This window comes from Manacus candei, unplaced genomic scaffold (assembly GCF_025592945.1).
Source record: "Manacus candei isolate 608988 ecotype Guabito, Panama unplaced genomic scaffold, ASM2559294v1 h1tg000017l, whole genome shotgun sequence".
Lineage (NCBI taxonomy): Eukaryota > Metazoa > Chordata > Aves > Passeriformes > Pipridae > Manacus > Manacus candei.
In genome coordinates, this window is record NW_026138065.1 from 12,552,298 (window position 1) to 12,575,670 (window position 23,373).

General features: G+C 42.3%; 2 protein-coding genes across 2 annotated transcripts in view; one reads left to right on the top strand and one right to left on the bottom strand.

Annotated features, from left to right (window-relative positions):
• GLP1R (glucagon like peptide 1 receptor) overlaps positions 1 to 17,774 on the top strand; it is a 90,076-nt gene extending 72,302 nt beyond the window's left edge. Inside the window, exons 9-13 of the mRNA XM_051783450.1 lie at positions 3,314 to 3,383; positions 4,107 to 4,195; positions 8,332 to 8,470; positions 9,352 to 9,393; positions 14,365 to 17,774. Of these exons, the coding sequence (XP_051639410.1) occupies positions 3,314 to 3,383; positions 4,107 to 4,195; positions 8,332 to 8,470; positions 9,352 to 9,393; positions 14,365 to 14,532 (508 nt within the window). The 3' untranslated portion in view covers positions 14,533 to 17,774. The remainder of the gene's footprint in view (positions 1 to 3,313; positions 3,384 to 4,106; positions 4,196 to 8,331; positions 8,471 to 9,351; positions 9,394 to 14,364) is intronic.
• Positions 17,775 to 19,460: 1,686 nt separating this feature from the next.
• Positions 19,461 to 20,784, bottom strand: SAYSD1 (SAYSVFN motif domain containing 1). The gene is made up of 2 exons (XM_051783456.1): positions 20,581 to 20,784; positions 19,461 to 20,502 (listed from the first exon to the last, which is right to left on the bottom strand). Exons 1-2 carry the CDS (start codon positions 20,737 to 20,739, stop codon positions 20,209 to 20,211), a joined length of 453 nt encoding a protein of 150 aa, XP_051639416.1. The 5' UTR covers positions 20,740 to 20,784; the 3' UTR covers positions 19,461 to 20,208.
• Positions 20,785 to 23,373: the final 2,589 nt, after the last annotated feature.

Consider the following 23,373-nt stretch of genomic DNA (forward strand, 5'->3'; position numbering starts at 1 on the left):
ACGTATGGTATTTCATTTCTATTATAAATTTACTATTTAATGAGTTTTATTCTTAATTAGTTTCCAAACTACCCAGCCAAACTTTTATAGAAGGTTCTCTTTTTTTCCCCCTTTTTTTTTCCTCTTTTTTTGTTTTTCTTTTTACCCCCAGGCATAATCCTTGCTGGAGGGATGCTGCAGTGTGAAAATTCAATGTAGTCACACATTTTTGTGGTGTTCGTTAGTATTAAGAACCAGCGCTTTTTTTAGTTCTGAACCAGTTCAGTCAAAGCTGCTTTTTCTGGCTTAAGCAATGCTAGGATTTTCTGACTTTCCTTTTCAAGGTTGACTTGACAATATTCTGTGGCAAGATTGTGGCTGTACTGATATATTGCAAGTTTTATTGAAATTATCAGAATAGGTATAGAGACCATGCAGTCTCTGAGCAGGCAGCATTCCATGGACATATCTTCCCATTGATGTAGGAAATGTATTCAAAGTGCCCATACTGAGCCTCCTACATTATGCGGTGCTCAGAGCTGATTTATGTTTTCTATTAGGGAAAACTGTCACTCACTGCCCTCAGCGGACCTTAAAAGGGGCAATCTTGCACCTTATTGAATTTTCTAAATCTTGTCTAAATATTTGTAAAATACAGCAATAAATAACCATGTGCTGCAGCTGCTCTGAAAGGCAAGATTTCTGTGCCTTGGGCTGTTGGAGCAGCCAGGGATATCCTTCATGCTGTTTGCCATAGCTCTGTCACTGTGGATGTGCAGCGGGCTGTAAATTTCATTTGTGATTTAACTATTTCCCTGGCTATGAAGAATAACTGGAAGTAAATGTGATCAAGGCTGGGAATTTGAGGCAGTCCTGTGAATGTAGCCATTTGAATGAAGGACCAGAGCCTGCAAGGCTTACTTGCACACTGGCTTCTTCTTTCCTTACATGTGCAGGTATAAACTCCTTTAGAAAGCAATTGTGTTTTAAAAGTGAGCTATTGAAAAATACTTTGTCTAGTTTAGAAGTAAATTTAAAAGCAAGCTGCTGTTCTTAGTTATTAGACCGTGCCTAAAAAGCTGATACTTACACATTTTTGTTCCTGTTTGCAATAAAGTATGGGAGGAGAACAACCAGCCTACAATCCTTTTTTAAAAATGGAGCCATTCAGCTCTAGCTCTTCAGGGTAAAAAATTTAGTGTTTTCACTTTTAGAGAAAGAATACAGGATTGGTAAGCAAAGGTAGAAGCTTCCCAGTAGCATTTGTTTCACTGGACAAATTCTCCACTCATGGCTCTGAGGCTATTAGTTGCCAAGCATCTTCTGAGTGGTGCTGAGCAAACTGCAGGGATAGATCCCAAACACAATAGATGTTGGTGTATTTATCAGTGTGACAATCACAGAAAGCACAAATGGGCAAGAAATCGTGTACAGATATACCAATTTTATTTTCTGGACACTTTAATAGCCATGACACTTTAATTGACCTGTAGTGGTATTTTTATTGCACACATTTATTTAAAGTAGCTAAAACTGCTATGTGCCACAGGAAGCAAATTAACACACACAGAAATGTAGCAAAGTTAATATAAAGAATTGTTTCTCAGTGTATGTTATTATAAAGAAATCTATAAATTGCCTTTGCATCTATTGCAGCTAGTGAGAAAAGTAGAACTCCACTCCCAGCCATGCCTGTTATCCCATCGGTTTTGAGGGGTTCAAATAAAATTAATTTCAAAGGCTCCATAAAGCTGGCTCCCAGTCACACGTACCAATTAAGTTCTTCTGTTACTCAGATTCCAGCTCAGGTATGCTGACTGCACACAGTCTATATACCTGTTTTCTCCAATATCTAAAATACGATTGAGCTGTAGGTCATAGAGCTGCTGGTGGCAATAATATGCTTGTTATACGCGTTAAACTGAAAGGGAAAGAAAAATGAAATCCTGGGACCTTCTCGGACTTGCATTACCTGCAAGGGAATGTGGAATTGCCACAGCCAAGCTGCTACGCTTTCCTCTCTAGTCTGTGGGCACATGTGGCCATGTGGTTGTAGCGTGGATCGCTCCCACATACTGCATGGTTTGCTCTTTTTTCTTTCCACTTAGACTGTCCCACTTCAAGGCTGGGAGGGTTTCATCTCCACCACCATCACCCAAGCTGAAGTTTCCGAGATCTGCTAAGAAATCTTAAGGAAAATTGTGCATATGTATGTTTTGATGAGAGATGAAACTTGGAGAGGAAGAGAAACTTGTTTTGTGAAGGAACCTGTGTTTTCTGTAGTGCTGTTTTCTAGTTTGTGTTTCACAGCCTGTGTAGCTCAGAAACTTGCTCACTTTACTGGTGACTGTTGCTTTTGAGTAATGCTGAGCAATATGGCAGGAGGCTAACGAAGTTATTTCATAGAAATGTTAAGAATGCTGTCATTGCAGCAACAAGTGAGCACTGCCCTAACACCTGGGCCACCATTGTGCACAGACATAGCCCATCAGACAGCTGTTGGTGGTCACTGGCTGTGGCCAGAGCAGAACCAAAAAGGACTAGATGTACAAACCCCTCCATGTAAGGTTCACTTCAAACCAGCAGTCCCAAACTGTGGCTGTCAGGCATCACTTTTCTTGTCATTGTTCTCCAATATTGCACAAGGAGACAGGAATTTAAAAAGCTAAAATGAGACTCATGGGGGAAATTAAGGATTATATTGCCTGCAGCATGCCGCTTACTTGGCAGAGGACTCAGGTCAACAAAAAGTTAGGAACTATTACTCCCATCTTTGATTTTACTTGTTTATAATTTTTAAAACTCCCTTTGGGCCAGAAACACTGTGCATATGCACTGAAGGAACTGGAGTTTGCTGCCTCAGTTGCTTTCTCCGGGCTGAAATTAGTAGGTCCTTTATGAAAATAAGGACAAATAAAAGTAGTGCAGAAAGAGGAGGCTAGGAACCACACAGGAAAGATCTGACTCAAACAGACTCCCCTCCTCCCGCTTCTCCTTTCAGCCATATGACAAATTTGACCTTGGTTTTAATGGAATAAATCTTCACCATTAATGGATGATAATCTATAGCAAATTGTGGAGGAGAGCTAGCCATTAGTAGGCAAGAAAGACCAGTGAGTAGTATCCAGTTGGATTATGATAGCTGCAATAGTACAAAGCATTCAGTGTTTCTGAGAAGCAATTGCCTCTGTTTCCATGTCAGCATGATGCGCTTTCCTAGTATCTAGTCCTTAATATTGTTTTCCATCTGCATTGCTGTGACAGAATGAAAAGCAGGAGATTTAGTAATGTACTGAAACTTTTCCTTCTTGTCTCCTTTTTGTCATCTTCCTAGTTGCTGGACCAGAAACTATAACATGAATTACTGGTTGATCATCAGACTGCCCATTCTCATTGCCATTGGGGTGAGTATGAAGCACGTGCTGCGAGCTGGCAGATTTCCATGAGAACAGGACGTGACATAGTACAAAGATGCACACATGGCCCTTGTGCATGTCCAAAGGCTAATAACCTTTGAGGCTGTTGGCATTTTCAGTCAGAAATGTGATTTTATGAAACCAAATTGGTTTCTATCACTGGAATTCCAGACTAGCCTTTTGTTTGTTTAATTTGGCCACATGCTGTCATGTTGTAGTGGCAGGAAATGATAACAAAACAGCATGCTGCAGCAATCCAGTTAATTCCCCAGTGAAGAGAAAGCTATGGCAGGTAGTACAGGGAGGGTGGAGACAATATTTTAGGTACTGGACTGCGAAAGAGCCACAAATGTGTGGTATTGTGTAGAAATGCCATGTTTTGCAGCCACAATACTGTGTCAGTCTCAGATCTCCAGGCAAGGCAAATGGGCCAACCCACATTTTCATAGTGTCTCACTTCCCAGAGAGTAGGTAGGCTTCCCTGCTTTGTTTAATGAAGTGCCTGTGTTTTCAAAGAGGACTTGTGCATTCACAATATGCATTTAGAGCACAACTCCTTAGCAAGGAGTTGAGTTACGTAGCAAATTCTGCAGCTGCAGAGTAGCTGAATGCAGAGACCTACGCGTGCATACACAAACCAGCTTTCTTGAGTACTTGCGCATATGTATTTATTTGATGATGATGATATAAATCCTTCTTTCATTTCTCCAGGTAAATTTCCTCATCTTTATCAGAGTTATATGCATCATTATCTCCAAACTGCAGGCTAATCTGATGTGCAAAACTGACATAAAATGCAGGTATGTCTTATGGTGGTCTGGCTCTTTCCATGCCCTTCAAAATAGAAGCAGACAAGAAGGTACACGACATGACTGGATGGACAAACGTGGTTAAAAATCACAGCCCTTGAGTAATGCACAGGTGTGGTGTCACACATTGGTATAGCTGCTTAGTCAGTCCCCAGAAAAGCCTCAGTGAAGCCGGGGGCAGGTATTATACCTGTGTTACAGATAGACAAAGGCTTGATATCTGTCACTTTACAGTCTTCCATTAGACTGGATGAATATTAATTAAACAGATATTTTTTAAATACACGCAGCACATGCAAGTACTAGATGTTAAAGTCGTTGAAAGTGTCCAGAGAAGGGCAACTGGTGCAAGGGTTGGTAGGAATGACCTGTAAGGAGTGGCTGAGAACTTTTGACTTGTCGTTGCTCTCTACAGCTCCCTGAGGAGGGAAAGTAGAGAGGGTGGAGCTGAGCTCTTCTCCCTGGTATCCAGTGATAGGATGTATAGGAATGATTTGAAGCTCCACCAGGGGAGGGATAAACCGGACATTAGGAAGCATTTCTTTACAGCAAGGGTGGTCAAAGACTGGAACAGGCTTCTTAGAGAGGTAGTCAATATACATGACTGTCACTGTTTAAGGGGCATTTGGACAATGCCCTTAATAACATGCTTTACATTTTGAACAGCCCTGAAGTAGTTAGGCAGTTGGACTACTTGGTCATTGTAGGTTTCTCCCAAAGGAAATATCCTATCCTATTCAATTTTGAAAAAAATAAAAAAAAAGTGGTAGAAATAAAAGGTTTCACTTTGAGAAAGTTAAGACGGCTCATTTCGAGTTTTGCTCCTTGTTCTTCATGCCAGTTGTTATTGGGACAGACTTTCAATCTTGAACGCATGAGGTGTTTCAAGAGAAATGTCAGGGTTATCACATAAATGTTTTTGAGACACAGATAGGGTGAAGCTTGAAAAACAATTCTTCCTGTTATTTAATCACCTTGCTAAGATTCATGGTTGCATCCTTCATTTCTGCATCTTGAAGAATACTTTTGTATTGCAGTCTGAAAAACAATGTAGGAATAACAGGTTAGCTGTTGAATTTTCCAGTGTGGAGCTACATGCTGTGGCAGCTGGACTGCTACTGGCGCTGGACTTAGCGACTTTGAAATTGGGTATTTCAGTGCTGCAGCCTTCTAAGCTAGACAAAGCATGTATTTTGGTACATTCTCATCACAGTATAGAGTTGCTTTGTATGTTACCTATCTGCTTTACCTCACTTGAAATTTTAGAAATCCTAATGCATCTTTAGAGCTCAAAGCAGAGAAAAGGACTTGTTTTAATGAGCTTTGTTTTCAAGCCTCCTTTTTTTTCTTTTTTTTTTTTTTTTTTTAATTTGAATATGTGTGAGCTTTATTTGCCAGGATAAAATTTGTGGTGATGTAAGGGGGGGATTTTCCAGTCCTTATGGCTTGAACCCTTTTAAAAGTCTGACTGTAAATTTACCCTGTCAAGGGAGAAAGCCTTTGCCCTCATGACTTGTGCAAGTGGCAGGAAGGTTTGATGCAGGTGAGCCATCACCTCAGAGGTGCATGTTCATACATTTCTTCATTTTACATGTTCAAAAATCTTCTGTGTGAACAGAAGGGTTTTATCAGGAAAGAATTTACCCAGCAACAGAGCCGCCTTCTTCACTCATGAAGACTCTAGATTTGGTGGTCTGTCTGGAGGTCGGTGGTTGTAACTAGAAGTTTTGGAGAAGTCTTTTACTGAGAAGAGTTCAGTGTGCCTCTGATGGTAACAAGACCAGTAATCAGAGATTCCTGTATCAGACTTCTTTTCCCCCTTCTCTTCCACTCAAAGTCACTGGAAGAGATGTTGGGCAGAGGAAAGACAGAACTGCTATGCTGGAATGGGTTATTTTAAACAAGGACTAGTCTAGGTGCCCTAGAAGGTCACTAGTTTAGATATGTATAGAAAGGAGAAAAGTGTTTTACTTTCAGACCAGTCTGTCTCTCACCTCTCTCCTGTTACCCACTTGCCCACAGCAAGCTCACTGTTCAGTATGGCAGCAAACCTGTTTTCTCTACAGGACTGGAGTTGTGGAGAAACTTCTCCCCTTGCTCAGGGGGATTTTGCTTACCCAGGAATCCTTTTCATAGGACTTTGCATGGCTTCCTGTTTAAGGCAGAACTCTCCAGGTATCCCATCTAGAGCAATTAACTTTGATTAAATAAGCAAGGAGATTGCTGTACACCTACACAACTCCTTATTTTTACCCAGGGCCAATTCAGCTTCAGGCTCCCACTTCTCTGTCTCAGGCAGGTGATGGTGGAGCACAACCTCCATTGCAAGGCAAGCTGGTAAGCTGCTTGTTTAAACAGGCTGCCTATCCCCCAAAGCCATGGTGTGCCTGGGTCTACTAAGAGCTACATTTCTGCTTATCTAAATGTGTAAACCTGTTTAATTTCAACAGCTGCTTTGATTCATCCTCCTTTGGTCCTTGTGTATCAGGGACATTGGCAGGCCAGTGGGTGGGCTGGCAGGAACCTTGCACTTGCTTTGTGATAACCTTATGCAGCAGTACAGGATGCACACTTACTGGGGAGAACGCTACTTTACAGAAGGCCCAGGGAGGCTGGAGGAAAATACGTTGACTGTGGTTCAACAGTGTGCCCTTGTGGCAGTGTAGGGTGACTGCACACTGGGATGCACAACCAAGGGCAGAGACAGAAGGTCAAGGGAAGTGACTGATCCCCTCCATTCAGCACTTATGAGACTACTTCTCGTGTCCACCTTGAGGCTTCCCAGTATAAGAAAGGCAATGTGTCCCTTGTCTTCAGCCTCATGGGTCTTGCATCAATTTTGCACTGGACCAGGTGACACAGGAGGAGGTGCTGCAAAATGGGTTTATTCAGTCCACAGAACAGAAGAGTAAGTAAAGATTTAAGTGCAGTCTTCAGCTAGTGTGGGTTATACAGAAAATGGAGCTGGAGTATTTTCAGAGGGTCACAGTGAAAGGACAAGGGCAGAGGTCACAAGTTATAGCAAGAGAAATTCCCATTGCAGCTCAGGTGAAAATAAATTCACGGTCAGAGTGATCTGACACTGGAAGAGTGGCCCAAAGGGGCTGTGGAGGACCTTGGAGATATTCGAAACTTTGCTGGACACAGCCTTGACTAACCTGCTGTGAACTGGAGTTCAACAAGAGACTTCCAGAGGTTACTTCCAACCTGAATGATTACGTGATTCAGAATAGCAGCCAGTAGCCCTCAGGCACACAAGATCTGCTAAGTACTGACAGCCCTGCTAGATGAGTGATTTCGTATCTACTGAATTGTTGTGAGATCTTGATATGTTCTCTGGCCCAGGAAGCTCCCATGTGATGCTAAGGCATCTTTCATTATCCTGTTGGGTGTTGTCTATCAAAAGAGAGTTAAGGATCATTCTTGTGAATTTTTTCCTGTGGTTGTATCTCTTGAGAAGTACTCTCTCACATGTGAAAAATGTTTTATTCCAGGTTGGTTTGTCTTCTTTCCTTTGCTAGCTGTGTCTTTGAGCTTGCTGTTTAAATCATGGAGCCATCACTCACTTTAACACAGCTTAATTGCTTTGACAAAGTGTTCCGCAGTTACAGATAGTTACAGTGAAGATTTAACACACCGCAGGGTGGAATAGCAAGCACGCCTCCCTTTGCCAAGATGCTTTTAAAATATTCGAATTATTGGTAGATTATTTCTTTCAGGCCATCAACAAAGTAGGTTTTGGTCATCTTTCCCGAATTACAGGTTAAGAAAAAGATATGCAGGAAGACATCACAGGTACAAGAAAGCACATGGCCTCCTTCTGAGTTTGGAAGATTTTCCAGGTTAAATACAGCTGGATACAGAGAGTAGCTCTCACCAAGAAATGGTCTGCAGTGAAGGGGTAGGGGCAGTTAAATGATATGGAAACTTACTAAGGTTATTTTGAGGATTTCTTTTCTTCCTGCTGCCTCTGGAGGAGGACCTTGCATCACAAAGTGGTACAGTGGCTTACCAAAGCTGACAGTGTGTCAGAAGCAGAATGCAGAAACAGTGACTCTCAGTGATCATTTGGATCAACAATGATCTATTCAGTGGCACTGTGTTTTTTTCTTTCTTTGTGGTCTTAGGCTGGCCAAGTCTACGTTGACTCTGATCCCACTACTGGGGACCCATGAGGTCATCTTTGCCTTTATTACGGATGAGCATGCCAGAGGGATGCTGCGCTTTGTGAAGCTTTTTACTGAACTCTCCTTTGCTTCATTCCAGGTAGCACTCACAGTGTACACATGTGCATAAGATACTTTTTAGCTGCTATTTGGGGACCTGCTTTCTCTCTAATTCATTGCATGTTCCCTGTTCCTTATATTTGTTAGTTTAGCACTGGATGTTACAGGATTATGACAGTGAAAGTATAAGGACTAGGTTTTAATAGCCAGCTTAGATGTTAGTGTCACATACACTTATTTTCAGTGTCTTAAATTTACTGCAGTAAACTGGTATTCCTGTCTATAGATTAATATTTACTTCCTATGGTTCACCTCAACGCAATAACAAAAGTGTCTGTGATTTCATGTAATTGTATAATGGCATTGCTGAAAGCAAATTTTGTGCTTTCTCTGGTGTTTTTGATACTCCTTGGAAAATCTGTGCTGTGAGAAGTCTGCAACTGTAACTGCATGTGAAGAGGATGTAGGCTTATTGTGACTTTTATTTAACTGTTGCCTTAGGTAAAGGCTATTTTGAGTCTCCTTGTTTAAAGAAATCATTATTCCTTTAGTTTCCCTGCACGCTCACTAATCCCCTGTTTATCAAGCACAGAGATGTATTTAAGACAACTGTGAATTTCTCACTTATGAAGTGTTTATGACTTGAAACCAGGTAAGGAAAAAAAAGGGGAAGGGAATCATTTAACAAAAATAACAGGTTGAAGAAAACAGTAACTCATTTTTCCTAAGATCATGTGCTTTGAGATATAGTTTGGTCAAACCTCTCCTCTGCCATGAGAGCTGACAGGGGCCAAAGATTGTCTCCACCTTTCAGTCTTATCATGGACATGCCAGTGTGGAGCCTCTAGACCTCTGCAGTTTTGTTTGACAAAGCAAGGAAACTGCTCTGCTGACTATTCTTCTGGTTTTTGTTGGTTTCAGGGGCTGATGGTTGCAATTCTTTACTGTTTCATCAATAATGAGGTAAGAGAGACACCATTTGTTCCAATTTGCCTTATCAGCATACACTGTAGGAAAAGGAAATTGAAAATGGTCTTGAACTGCTAAATTGTCCTTTTTCAGAAATTTCACTTTTTTTTACAGACCCTTCCCTGCACAGCTGCACAGGATAACTCAAGAGACAAATGTTGTTGGAAGGAATTCAGGCAGTATAATTTAGGGTCACTATTTGTAGATGTGGAATCTCACAAATTGTCTTGCTCACAATTGTACAGTTTGTACTGCTGGAATCTTTTTTTAAGAATTATAGCTGCTCTTCTTAATCTCATGGTGCTTCTTTTTTGCTTGTTTTGGTGAATGTGGGAGTGGAGCCCTTTTTAATCTGTGAACTCAACTGACTGTTGAAGCTGGAGAATCCTCATGGCTATTGCTGTATAGTTTGGTTTCATTTGGTTTCCCTGTGGCCCAGCTCTTGAAGACATAATCACTCTCTCATTAAGAAACTGAACTTCACAAAGTGGTGAGCTCTCCCACAGGCCCAGAAGAAATGTATCTTTGGCTTTGAGTAATTGATTGCAAATACCATCTCCTGTGGATTCTGCTGAATCCCAGCCTTGTTGGGTGAAAGGGTATAATTCTGTTTCCATATCGCAGGAATTCCTCATGTTACCTTCTAAGTGATTATTATCATTCATTCGTTCATTCATTCAGCAGCCAGATTTTCAAGGGAAGCAAACACTTCCTATTTGGCAGTACATTATTAAATTAAATGAGCATTAATGTGTTTTACACTCACACTAAATCTACTTTTAACCATGACCTGGTAATTCAAGATCACCTATTGAGAGACAGGCCTCATCAAAGAATTGGAATTGGTGGAAAAATGTGCTACTTGTGTCATTATGGCCAGGCTGGAGTCAATAGAAAAGCAGCAGGCATCCTGAACTAAGCCTTGCAGGAGAATGTTTACTTTTGTAGCTTGTGGGTAAGATTTTGTTTAAGTGAATCTGTTAGTTGTACTGCTTGTGAAACTCAAAGGTAGGTAGCAACAGGCTTTACTCAAATATTAATGAGAGAATATTTGTTTCAAATTCCTTGTACAGCTTTACAGGTGTACTTTAATTGTAAAATGCAGCATTGTCTGCTGGTACATCCTGTATTTCTTTTGATTCACTTTGGCAGCTGCAGCCAGGCCTCTCCTGAGTAATGTCCAGTAATTTCCTTCACATGATATGAGGGCAAAGTTACATCATAACTCAGACTCTATTACAAACCTGAAACAGGTAGGCTTGTTTCATTTTAGGGGGCTTACTGTGTAATAGCCTATCTATGTTTCTAAGAGATCCTTCAAATCTCTTATTACTATAATTCTCTTGCTTTTGTAATATAGTTCATAAAATCTAACCGCAGTGTGCTCAGCTTCACTGACAGACAATCTAGGATGAATTATTCTGCTTGTTCCAGCTCTTGTTAAAAGAGGGGAGTAGGGTTTTGTCAAGCCCAGTCATCAGCATACATAAAATAAATCCATGTAAAGAGTTTGATTAAATAAAGTCTCTTCTATTTCTTTTCTATATGAGAAATATTTTCCTAAACTGAATGAGAAACTGTTTGTCTTCTGACACACTATATGTGTCCAAAGAATATCCTTGTTTGCAATGTGGTCTATATTTTATTTTTGTCTGTGACTCATTGACTCCTTTGCTTTTTCCTTAACCATACAGAATGAAAGATCTTTACAAGTCCTAGTGCCCAGATCAAGAGTAGAAATTTAGCTAGAAGTGTTATTGTTATCCTTTTCTAGTATCTACTTCTGAAAAAACACTAGAATATGTTCATATTTAAATCTTATTTCATCTGAAAGATTCTGGATTTTCTCTGAACTTGTTCTGAAGCCAATAGCAGGACCTCACCTGTTACCACTGTTGTTCTTTGCAAAATGAGCTAGGGTTAATATGACCAGTTTTTCTGCAGTTAGTACTGCTTTCTATAAGAAATATTTTAAACCACAGAGATGCTGCCTTTTTCCAACAGTTAGTTTAAGATGGTTCAGGTTTAATTCTCTGTAGTCTTGGTTCTCCTTTTTGCCTCTTTCCTGTCACTATGGAAGTACACTTCACTCTCGTCTACATTAAAGAATCTGTCCTGATGCCAGGACTCTTGAATTCTTTAAATACTGCCCAATCCTCCCTTTTTCTTGTAATTTCTTTTCATTCTCCATATAGAAAACTCATTAAACTTCCATCAGCTCCATTCCATCCCATTTCAGACCTACTCTCCTTTCACTGTGATTTGTTGAGATTTTTTTTTTTTGCCAGAATTTAACTATTTTGTAATCAGATTCCACATTCATTGCCACGCTCTCAACATCCTTCCCCATTAGCTGCATTAAACTCGATCAACTGGCCTCTATGAGAAGTCTTCTCCACTTTAACCCTCCATCACCATCTTTTTCAAATTCTCCTACCTCTTCCCTTTCAAAATACGCTACATAAACATTTTTCTTCTTCCCCTTTCTCACGTGTCATGGTTTAACCCCGGCAACTAAGCCCACGTGGCCACTCGCTAACTCCCCCTTGGTGGGATGGCGAAGAGAATTGAAAGAGTAAAAGTGAGAAAACTCATGGGTTGAGATAAAGACAGTTTGACAGAAAAAGCAAGAGTTGTGCGTGCAAGTAAAGCAAAACATGGAATTCATTGACTACTTCCCATTGTCAGGCAGGTGTCCTCCCAACTTCTTGTGCATGCCCAGCCTGCTCGATCTCAGGGTGGGATGAGAAGCAGAAAATGCCTTGGCACTGTGTAAGTATTTCTCAGCAATAAAAAAAGCATCTCTGTATTATCAACACTGTTTTCAGCACAAATCCAAAACACAGCCCCATACCAGCTGCTATGAAGAAAATTAACTCTACCCAGACAAAATCAGCATATCACAAGAGGTTTGTTCTTGGTTTCCTTTTCCCTGTAGAGCTTATTTCTGGGGAATCTTATTGACACGTGGAAGTTACTATGATAATAATTTTGCTGAAAGATCTGTAGGTCTACTTCTGTGCTAGAGAACTGCCTCTTTGCAAAATAAATCTTAAGCTGTTCCCTTGGTTATACATTCACAGCCATCTAGGCAAAAGCTCAATTCAGCACAGACAGCAGAGCTGCTCCCTCTCCTTTTCCTAACCTTTTGAGAGAAAATTTATATTCTGTCATACAGATCCATTCCTAAGATAGATCCTTTCCTACAGTCTTTTGTTCCAGTCTTCCATTCACTTATCTCAATCTTGCAGGCTATTTGTATCATAGCTATAGCCTGTTATGTCCTCCCTTTGACTGACTTGAAGGTACCTATTTCTATTGCTCATTGACTTATTCTGTCAGTCAGTACATTCATGCTTTTGTTCAGGGTTTGCCTGTAAATCTCTACAACAGCTTTTTCCCAGTGCTGCCTGTTGTTTTTCATGCCCACAAAAGATGCCAAGGGGTGGTAATATGGCCAATTCTGCAGACAGTATGGTTCCTGCATTTCTGTCTTTATCTGGCCATTCTCCCTCATTCTTCAGTGCCAAGCTATCCCAGACACACTGTCTTTCTCTGGTGTCTTTGTGCACCTTTTAACACAACAACTCCCCGTTACCATGGTACAACACAAGCTTCCATCTTAGCATCTTTTCTTCTGACCCATTTGGTTGTGATACTGGAGAGACAGATTCCATTGTCAGAAACCCAGAGATGCAGCTGGTTCCCATCAGGACAATATTCAATACAGGGGCTATAGCCCAGAGCTGATAAGCACTGCTAGAGGTACCCAACAAGGGAAGACAATTAGTTATATAAGGCTTTGCTCCTTTCTTTTAGGGCTGCCTCCCAGATTCAGTATTTCACAGGGAACAAGCAGAGGAGACAGACATACAGCAGCTGGTTCCCTAGGAAGTTTCCTTCAGAATATGAAGGTTTCAGCAGCCCAGGAATGATGACAAGTCTATGCTGAAACTGCCATCAGCCTGTTTAGTCTCTTGGTGGTCAGTACTAGATCCTAAAAGGAAGCAAAAAGCATCTCTCCAGAGAAGGCTCACTTGAGTGATCCACCTACAGTGAACTTATTTCCAGGCTGAAGTACACGCCATAATGAATTGATTACTGTAGTTGCACTCCTGCCTTCCTATCTAGAGTACTGGGTGTTCAATTTTCTGTCCTCTGCCTTATGTGTTAAAAGGTAATGGAGGTTCTTACTTTGGTCAAGTGGCAAGAACTTTGCCCATGGAACTGGGAGATCTAAATTCTGGTCTTGTGTAGCAGTGAAAAGACCCTGGGTAAACTTCCAAATGAGTACAGAGGTTACAGAGTTCAACCCAGAACCTGCGACTAGATCAGTATATTTTGTAGCTTTAAAAAAAAGCTAGTATCTGGAAAAAGATACTGGAATTGCTATTTAAACAGTACAGTCTTCAACTTGCTTAATTGTTGTTTTGAATTCTGAATAAATCTTCATTTTTGTATGGAATAAAAAAACTTACATAAATATTCAAAGAACAAAAATAATCCAGGACATAATAATGTTTAAATCAAACCAGAAGTTAGAACAGAACTCTTAAGAATACCTGTGGTGACAGTATTGAGCACGAAGCCAATCTGTTCAGACATTTCATGGCTGATAAGCAAAATCAACTTAATTGTTGGTATCGGTAGGGCACAATCAGTATTGCAGGTGAATACAATTTAGAGTAAAATAATGAAGCTAAGATTTTCTGGTGCATAAAAGAGCTTTATTTCTACAAGTAAACAGGAATGTCATTATTTCAAATGTGAAATACCCTACAATGGACTAACAAGATAATTGGATAATTTGAAGCAATAATATTGCAGGTTTCAGCTTTTCTCAGCAGTGTGGTATCTTTTTTTTTCTCTTTTTTCCCCTTGCTCTTTTCTAATGCAAATGGAGTCATTTAAAGAGCGGATTAGTTCTACATTAATTCCTTTTGTTTTCTTCTTTGCTTCTGTTAGGTTCAGATGGAGTTTCGGAAAAGCTGGGAGCGCTGGAGATTAGAACATTTGTATGTCCAGAGAGACAGCAGTATGAAACCTCTGAAATGTCCAGCCAACAGCATCAGTAGCGGAGGCACGGTAGGCAGTAGTGTCTATGCTGCCACTTGTCAGGCCACATTCAGCTGAGATTTCTGCAGGTGAATCAGACTGAGAACAATGAACTGTATGATATACCTGAAAACCCTTAAATACCCAAGCAAGTGGCTTAAGTATGCCATCTCCAGCAAGAAACTTAAGCATATGCTGCTCATTGCCTGCAGGCTGTTGGACAAAGGTTTCTAGCGAAAGCAATCTGCTAATGTAATCAACACATCAGAGGAAAAATTGATCACGTCTAAAGTAAGTTAAAAGAGTTTCCTCCTATTTGCACACAAGGCCTCCAGGTGTCCAAAACTTAAGCATAGCATTGATCCAGTCTGAAACCACAGGGTCAATGGCTTATTACTGTTGAGTGGGCGAGCTGAGTGATTGACTGATTAAATTACGAGGATACAGAATATGATTATTGCCAAAAAATACGTTTAGACTTTTATGGGGACAGGGTAAGGTCACCATTTATAGAAAAAAAATAATTTAGTGAGACACAACTCATGTTTTAGGGAAGAACCAGTTTTGTAGTAGGAGTTTCCCAAAGTTAAAGTTGAAAATATGCTAACCTTTTTTCTGTGTAGGTGAAGGACAGCATCCTGAAGGTTTATCAATTTACAGCAGGTAGTTTGGTGAACACTTGAACACTTCTGAATGCTCTTTTTAAGCTTCACTTGCAAAAAAAAAAAAAAAAAAAAAAGAACTAAACTCAGTATCTGTTAGGGGCCTCATCTGTACTAATTACAGAATTAGGTACACATTATCTCTGTTGATTTGGATGGAAGTGTCCCCTAAATGCACAGCCCTTCCATTACAATTGGTACTCTGCTTGTCTGGTGGGCACACAGGGATGGGATAATGACTTCTGCTTCAAGAGAATGTTTTCTGTCGAAGCTTTACTCTGTTTCGTGTGGGTGCAAGCACACAGAAGTCAGCTAGTGGCCACTGCTGGTCGTAGCACATCTCATGGCATTGAAAAGATTCACTAGTTGGCATTGTGGGCTCACTTTTGTTTCTCCTTCAGCCTTGGTCCTTTTCTCCAGAGATGAGGTACCCGCACTTGGGGGCAGGAAGGCAGCCCTTGCATAGGGCACAGGTTCAGGACCAAGGAGAGCTCCTGCCCGGGTGGGCTGCCATCGTCCTCCAGAATCTACCTGCTTCCCATGAGTGGGATTCCAAAAAAAAAAATCCCCAAACTATCCTGAACTCCATGAGCTTTTGTGAGTTTAAAACAGTGAGGGCTTGTGCAGTGACTGTATTTGCACTGCACAGTGTTTCCCTCCCTGATGTTTACAAGAGTTGCTGGGGAAAAACAGAGGTACCTTTACAAGCAGGAGGTAATCCATTGCATCACTCAATAGCAAGCTTTACATATCTTTACTCAGCTGTTACTCGGCTCCCTTTACAACAAAGAGGCCAAATGCCAAAGACTAGTCCTGAGAATCTCCCTGTTCAGAGACTTTTTTAGTAAGTAACTTCCATGGCATAGCAGTTAAGAAATACTTAGCAGAAATAACACACCACCACCACTACCACCCTCCAATTTTCAAGTCTCTTTGCACTTGCACTCACAGCCCCCATTACCAAGAAAATACACTGGATATTCTGGGATGTAATTCAGCATCTTTCCTGCCTGAAGCTAGATTGCTTTGCATGGTATTATTTAATCATTGTATTAGAATCCGAATTGCCAACAGTGTGGATTAGTTTTGGAATCACCAGGTTAGAATTGAATTAAGAGAGGATGTGTTACCTTCTTCTGCTATAATACTTGTAATAGAGCTCCAGGGAGAAAGTCAGACATGTCTGTAGAAATCCACCACAGTTCTCAGGCTGGCTTATATATGTTTAGCATGCTGGCTTCTATGTGGGCCATTCCCAGGCCTTCCCTCCTTAACATCAGTTGCAGAGCTAACTTTGGAATGAAGCACCTCAGGTTCTTCTGTAAATTTAATAACTAGCTTCTGTGTTGTGTGACCGTCAATACAATACTTGACTACCACATGCAGATATTAACTGCTGGCCTAAAATATAATTAATTAGCTTCCTATACGTAGAGAGTATGCTTGATATTTCTATCTACCATGTACTCTGATGTGCTTTGAACAGGAAAAGAATTGTAGTCACTGGTAGGTGAAAAAGCAGCGTGATGACAGATGAAATTTGCAGCTGTAGGATAATGCACTCTGGAGGGAATAATTTCACTCATTAATATTCAAGAGTGGATACTAGTTTTCCAGGGCCCTGCTTAGTTGCTTGTAAACCTGGGAAAAAAAGTTTCTGCTGCTTGCGCAGCTGTTAGCAAGATGATAATTTTGCTATGACAACAGGAAGTTACAGAAGTGTTTTAACTCACTACTGCACTGGGAAAAAACGTGTATGTAACAAATGAAAGAGGAAAGTCATAGGAATAGAGAGCATTTCCATGTGTGGTAACAAACCTGTACTTAGTTGCTGTCACAAGGTTCTTTCAACAGCTTGACATGCTTTTGAGTTAGTAGGCTCTTCTTGTCCCTCCTAGTCATTTGAGAAGTGAGGGCTTTGGGCCCAGAAGAATAGCTCTAGCACCAGATATCAAACTTATCTTGGTAACTTTTGCCTTGTTAGAATACAAGAGAAAAATTAGGTAACAAAGTGAGGTCTTATCCAAGCAGAGGGTTGTGGAGGAATTTTTTTCCCTCTCTGATTAAGCTCTCACTTCTTCAAACTTTTTTAAATCCCCTCTAAGAATAACTCAGTGAAAGTTATTACCACTAAAGCAGAATTACAGTATTCATGTATTTAGAGACAGTGCAAGGTCTCAATGCCAATTTCTCTGTCATTCTTTATCTACTTCAGTAAAACCTTTTACAAGCCTTTGTTATTCATGTCATCTCTATTTCAAAATGTGTAATGTACATTTATTTGGGTAGAAGGAAATAGGCGAACCAACACAAAGCACTGGAACAGATGAACTGTGTCAGTTTTTATTTCTTGTGCCTTCCAGCTTCATGCTCACTTATTGTGGTAACTTGTTTCATGAAGCATTAAGTACAAGAGTCTATAAATCCATCTGGACATAATGCAACTAGAGTTTATAGCAAGTGAAAACTTTATTTCCAGCATTGCTGCTATGAAGTTTTATAATTTCCTGAATCTTACCTTATATTTAATATTTATTTGCATGTATTTCCTTGTTTTAAAAAACCCCCACAGAATCGAACTGTACAGGATGTCAGATTATCAATTCCCCATAAACACTATGCTGATGTTTATTTTTATCATTGTGAATAAAGTTTCAACTCACAAAATTCCATTGTTTACAGGTGTTTTGAGTATCATCTGACTACTTCTTGACCTATAATTAGAATAGCGTTTAAGAATGGAAAGGTTCACAGTTCATGGTTCTTCTGAGGAAACAAATATTTATATTTGCTACTCTGTGTCCACTACAAAGAGGCCTTTGAACCTGCAGAACCTATGTTAATCAAAACCAAAATGCAGCATCACTACTGGGGTTCTGCAGGGCTCCATCTTAGGCCCTGTCCTCTTCAGCCTCTTCATAAATGACTTGGACACAGGACTGGAAGGGACATTAAGCAATTTTGCAGATGTCACAAAACTGGAGGAGCTGTTCACTCACTTGAAGGCAAGGAGGCACTGCAGAGAGGCCTTGACAAATTAGAGGACTGGGCAATCACCAACTGTATGAAGTTTAACAAGGGGAAGTGCCAGATTCTGCACCTGGGATGGGGCAACCTCGGATGTACAGACAGACTGGGGAATGAGATGCTGGAAAGCAGTGCCATGGAAAGGAACCTAGGGGTCCTGGTTCCTGGCAAGTTGAATATGAGTCAGCAGTGTCCTGGCTGCCAGGAGGGCCAACCGTGTCCCGGGGAGCATCAGGGAAAGCATCACCAGCCAGTCAAGGGAGGGGATTGTCCCGCTCTGCTCTGCACTGGGGCAGCCTCACCTTGAATACTCTGTGCAGTTTTGGGCACCACAATATAAGAAAGATACTATGCTATTAGACAGCATCCAAAGGAAGGCTGTGAAGATGGTGAAGGGCATTGAGGGGAATCCATGTGAGGAGTGGCTGAGGGTACTTGGTCTGTTCAGCCAGAGAGACTGAGGAGAGACCATTGCAGTCTACAACTTCCTCATGAGGGGAAGAGGAGGGGCAGGCACTGATCTCTTCTGTGGTGACGAGTGACAGGACCCGAGGGAATGGCCTGAAGTTGTGTCAGGGGAGGTTTAGGTTGGATATAAGAGGTTTTTCACCCAGAGGTTCACCCAGAGGGTGGTTAGGCACTGGAAGAGGCTCCCCAAGGAAGTGGTCACAGCATCAAGCCTGACAGAGTTCTAGTGTTTGGATGATACTTTCAGGGACATGGTGTGACTCCTGGGGATGGTCCTGTGCAGGGCCAGGAGCTGGACTCTGTGATCCTTGTGCGTCCCTTCCAACTCAGCATATTCTGTGCTTCTGTGATTTGTACGGTCAAGAGGAATGTGTAATAATAATGAGAACTCTGAGGGATTTTTACCAGAGGATGATTGATTATGTGCAAATCAAAAAATTCTGGGGTTGGCTTTAAATAGCGGCATTTGGAAATTAGACAAAAGCCTAAGAAGCTGTGAGAGTGCTGTGGAGAGCTACTGAGAGATGTTTAACTACTGAGTGATGCTTAACAGTGTTAACATATTATGTATGCTTTAATCTATTAAACTCTTTCCAGTCCAGTTAAATTCAAAACACCACTTCCTTTTGTTTCCACAACCAATGAGAAAACTTGCGGTAACTCAAGCCTGAACACTGTGTTTAACAGTTAAATTAAACAAGGCATAACAAATCAGGATTTGAAGGACCAATTTGTGGGTTTTTTTCTCAACTTTGTCCTTAGAGGCACAAGTTGTAGCAGCTGCTCTTCACTATGACTTAATGATTTCATTGAATCACATAATTGTTAAGGTTGGAAAAGACCTTTAAGATCAAGTCCAACTGTCTACCTAGCACCACCACAACAATCACCACTAAAACATGTTCTCAAGTGCCACATCCACCTGTTTTCTGAACACTTCCAGAGATGGTGACTCTACCACTTTGCTGGGCAGATCTGGTTTAATGCAATGATCTGTATATTAAAAATAGTGGCGGATCATACAAGTACACCTGCCAGGCATAAGTCTTTTTTTTTGCTTATGTTACAAATTATGAGAACTAATATGAAGCAAACGGACTTTGCATGATAATCAGATGTTTGTGTTAGATCAAAGACACGAGTGCAAACTGAAACAGCAGTCTGTTTTAGATAAATGGATAGCACTTCTTCATGTCTTTTCTTCAGAAAGAGGCTTCCAGCCAGTACTGGGAAGAGCAGCAGTTGGACCATTCTAGTGAAGGTGTAGTCAAAGCTGCGGCAGAACTCCTATGGAGCTGAAATGCACCAGCTGACACGCTGGCAGCCACAGCTGTGACAAGGCCGTGCCTCTCGGGGCCGCCCGACAGCGGCCGCAACAGCTGCCCGGCCCCCAGGAAACCAGACCAGAGCGCGGGCTTTGCTACGGCTTTATTCGGGACCGGACGGCGCCGGGGGACTCGGGGCCAGCAGTAAGGCTCAAGAAGGCGTTTTGCATAGAAACAACCCCCGTCTCCTCCCCCGTCGGCCCTTCCTCGGGTCCTTGGGACGGCGGCGGCGGGGCCGGCCCAGCACAGCGGCAGTCCCCGCCGGGCCGCCGCTACCTGCCCGCGGCGGGCCGGTAGTGCAGCTCCCGCTCCAGCTGCTCGGCCGTCAGCGTGCCGGCGATGGCGGCGCAGCCGGGGTTGAACACGGAGTAAGCGCTGAGCTCGCCGGGCCGCCGCTCGGCGGGGCCGCGGGTGCCGGCGTACATCCAGTAGAGCAAGGAGAGGACGAAGTAGGGCAGCCCCAGCTCCAGCTCCGCGAACAGCGCCAGCAGCACGGCCCAGAGAAGCACCTTCAGCAGCAGCGGGCGCGCCCACACCGGAGCCGCCTGCGCCGGGGCGGGATGGACCTGCGGTGGCGGCAGCGAGACGCGGCGTCAGGCACCGACTGGCCGCCGCACCCCCGACCCGCCCGCCTCGGCGCTCACCTGAGCAGCGCCGCCGCCCGGGCCCACTGCGGCCTGCGGTCCCTCGGCGGGCTCCGGAGCCGCGGACACTCCCGGCGGGTCCGCGGGGCGCGGAGCGGCCGCAGCACTACCGCGGGCGGCGCGGAACTCGGCCAGGCGCCGCTCCACGGCCGCCGACATGGCCGAGCCGCGCCTGCGCCAGGGCCGTGACGGCTCCGTGGGGAGGCGGGGCCGGTGGAAACATAAAAAAACGGGGATGGAGAAGAGGTGGGTCCCGCACCGTGGGGAGCCACAAGCAGCGAGCTGCTGCTCGCGTCGCTGCTCTGTATGGGTAGCAGAGGCGGCCGACCGGCTCTGGTGAAAAGCTGTAGTCCACCAGAGGCCTCCTCTTGTGTTTTGTTTTCACAGAATCAGAATCTATCAGGTTGGAAGAGACCTCGAGTCCAACCCATGACCGAACACCGCCATGTCAATTAAACCATGGCACTAAGTGCCATGTCCAGTCTTTCCTTAAGCATCTTCAGGGACAGTGACTCCACCACCTTCCTGGGCAGTCCATTCCAATATCTAATCACCCTTTTTTGTGAACGAATTCCTTCTAATGTCCAATCTGAACCTCCTCTGGCACAGCTTGGGGCTGTGTCCTCTTGTCCTTTCACTAATTGCCTGGGAGAAGAGGCCTACTCCCACCTGGCTACAACCTCCTTTCAGGGAGTTGTAGACAGTGACAAAGTCTCCCTGACCTCCTCTTCTCCACGCTAAACAACCTTAGTGACCAGTGTTGGCACCAAAAGGAAGAGGTGGGAGAGAGAATAAAGTGTGGGGAAACCAAATCCTGGGGAAGGTGAATAAAGTGTTCACAGCCAGGCTGACCAGCAACATTTGCATCAGGCAAATGTTTTAGAAGAGTGTTGAGCAGCCCAGGCAGGGGCAGCATGGAGGAGGTGGAGGAGGAGGGCACTGCCGTGGCCACGGCCACTCACCATGTGAGGAGCCAGGGCTCACCCTGTGCCACCCGCTGCTGGCCATGGAGAAAAGTGTGTGGTGAGCTCCCTCCAACAGAGGCCCACAGGCCTTGCCTGCATCCATTTCCCTCTCTCTTTAAATAAAAAACTAAGATTGGGAAAACCAGCTCCATCACATCACATTTCAGCTATCAGCACTGCCAAGAAATGAAAATTTATTTACAGGATCTGTCTCTTAGCCTCAGGAGTAAAATATTCATCATTCTCCAGCAGTAATAGTCAGCAGTGAGACATCATTTCATCCTGCAGTGCTGTTTCCAGTTACTTATAGCCTTCTCAGAAGTGACCTTTGGGGCTGAATGTCTCATGCATGTGTCAGCTCAAAAGTGATTATGAGAAGTCTAATAAAAATCAATTTGGGTGTTCTTAAGTTATCTTAATGTGGAAAAAATTGTGTTTTTCCCCAGCTAAATCATTTTTCAAATGCCTATTTTATGCTTGGTTACAAAATTATTTTCTTTTAACCTTCCGACTTTACAAAAAGTGCTGCAATGAATGACATTTTTCTCTTTATTTGTGGAAATTTGATTTTGAAATAACAGTCAAAAATGTTTTAAGATAGCCTGCACAGGGCATCATTTTAATTTGATATTTTTTTCTTCCTCTTGTTCTACTGTTCATTGAAATAGCTCCTTGTTCTGTATATATCATTAGTCACACTAGTAGTTATACCTGAGCTTAATACCTCCTTTGCGAGCTGCACTCAGTGATTCACATGCTGTTAAATTTAATTCAAAATTTTCTGGTTTTACTATGTATTTGCTATTGTGCATCCAAATAGCTATTTTATGGCTATGTTGAGCTACCTATATTGCCATGTATTGTTAGGAAACACACAGAATAGTGCCATGAATCAGGCCTTTGAGGCCTAAGAGCACTCCACTACCCTCAACTGTAAATGAGGGTTTCACTGCAGACAAATACCTGTACAAATTTGTACTCATAAAGTCTTAAATTTCTTCAATATATCTTGTTTTAAACAACAGCTTAATTGAATAGACAGTTTTGTTTGTTTGTTTAACAAACCATACGGACAGTTTGTTTTCTACTCCAGTGCCTACAAAGATCCTTGGCAGTTCACCAGTCCTAATCTTTGGATCCTCAGCCTGTGATTGGGAGTGCAGAGGGGACATGGAGAGGCTGAAGAATACTTCAGTGGGACTTGAATCACTTCATGTCTTTCTCACTATTTATGAGGAAAACAAATTGAATATAGTGGGTCTGTAGGTGTGAGACTGAGACAAGGGTTTCTCCCCTTTGGTGCAGCCAATGATTAATTGATAAATCTCTAAACCTGCATTCTTGATAACAGAAATCCTGAAACTGCCCATCAACTTCTAGGAGGCAGCATTAAGATCACTTAAAAAACTTTGGATTTTTTTTCATTTGTTTTGTAATAGATCGTACTACATAGAAGTTCACATGTGTATTTCTCTCTGCCAAGAAGAAAACCTTTGTTCTTTATAAATTTCCACTTCAACAATTTTGAAACCTTTTCCCTTATCCCGGCTATCAACTTTTCATTATATTTTAGTATTTATGATACAGAAGAATTATTGCATTCTGCTCTCAGCCAATTGTCACCAGCGTAAGGAACTAATGTTCCAGGCCATTAGGAACTTTGTCTATGGCACTCTGTCAGCAAGTGAACTGAAGGAGGTAAAGTGCCTGCTGAAAGAATTGGCAGAACAAGAAAGCTATCGAAGCCATACCCAAAGTGCATTCGATTTTATATTTTTGGGGCGGTGACTGCAGAGTTTTTCTTAATTAGTTATCAAGTATCTCTGCT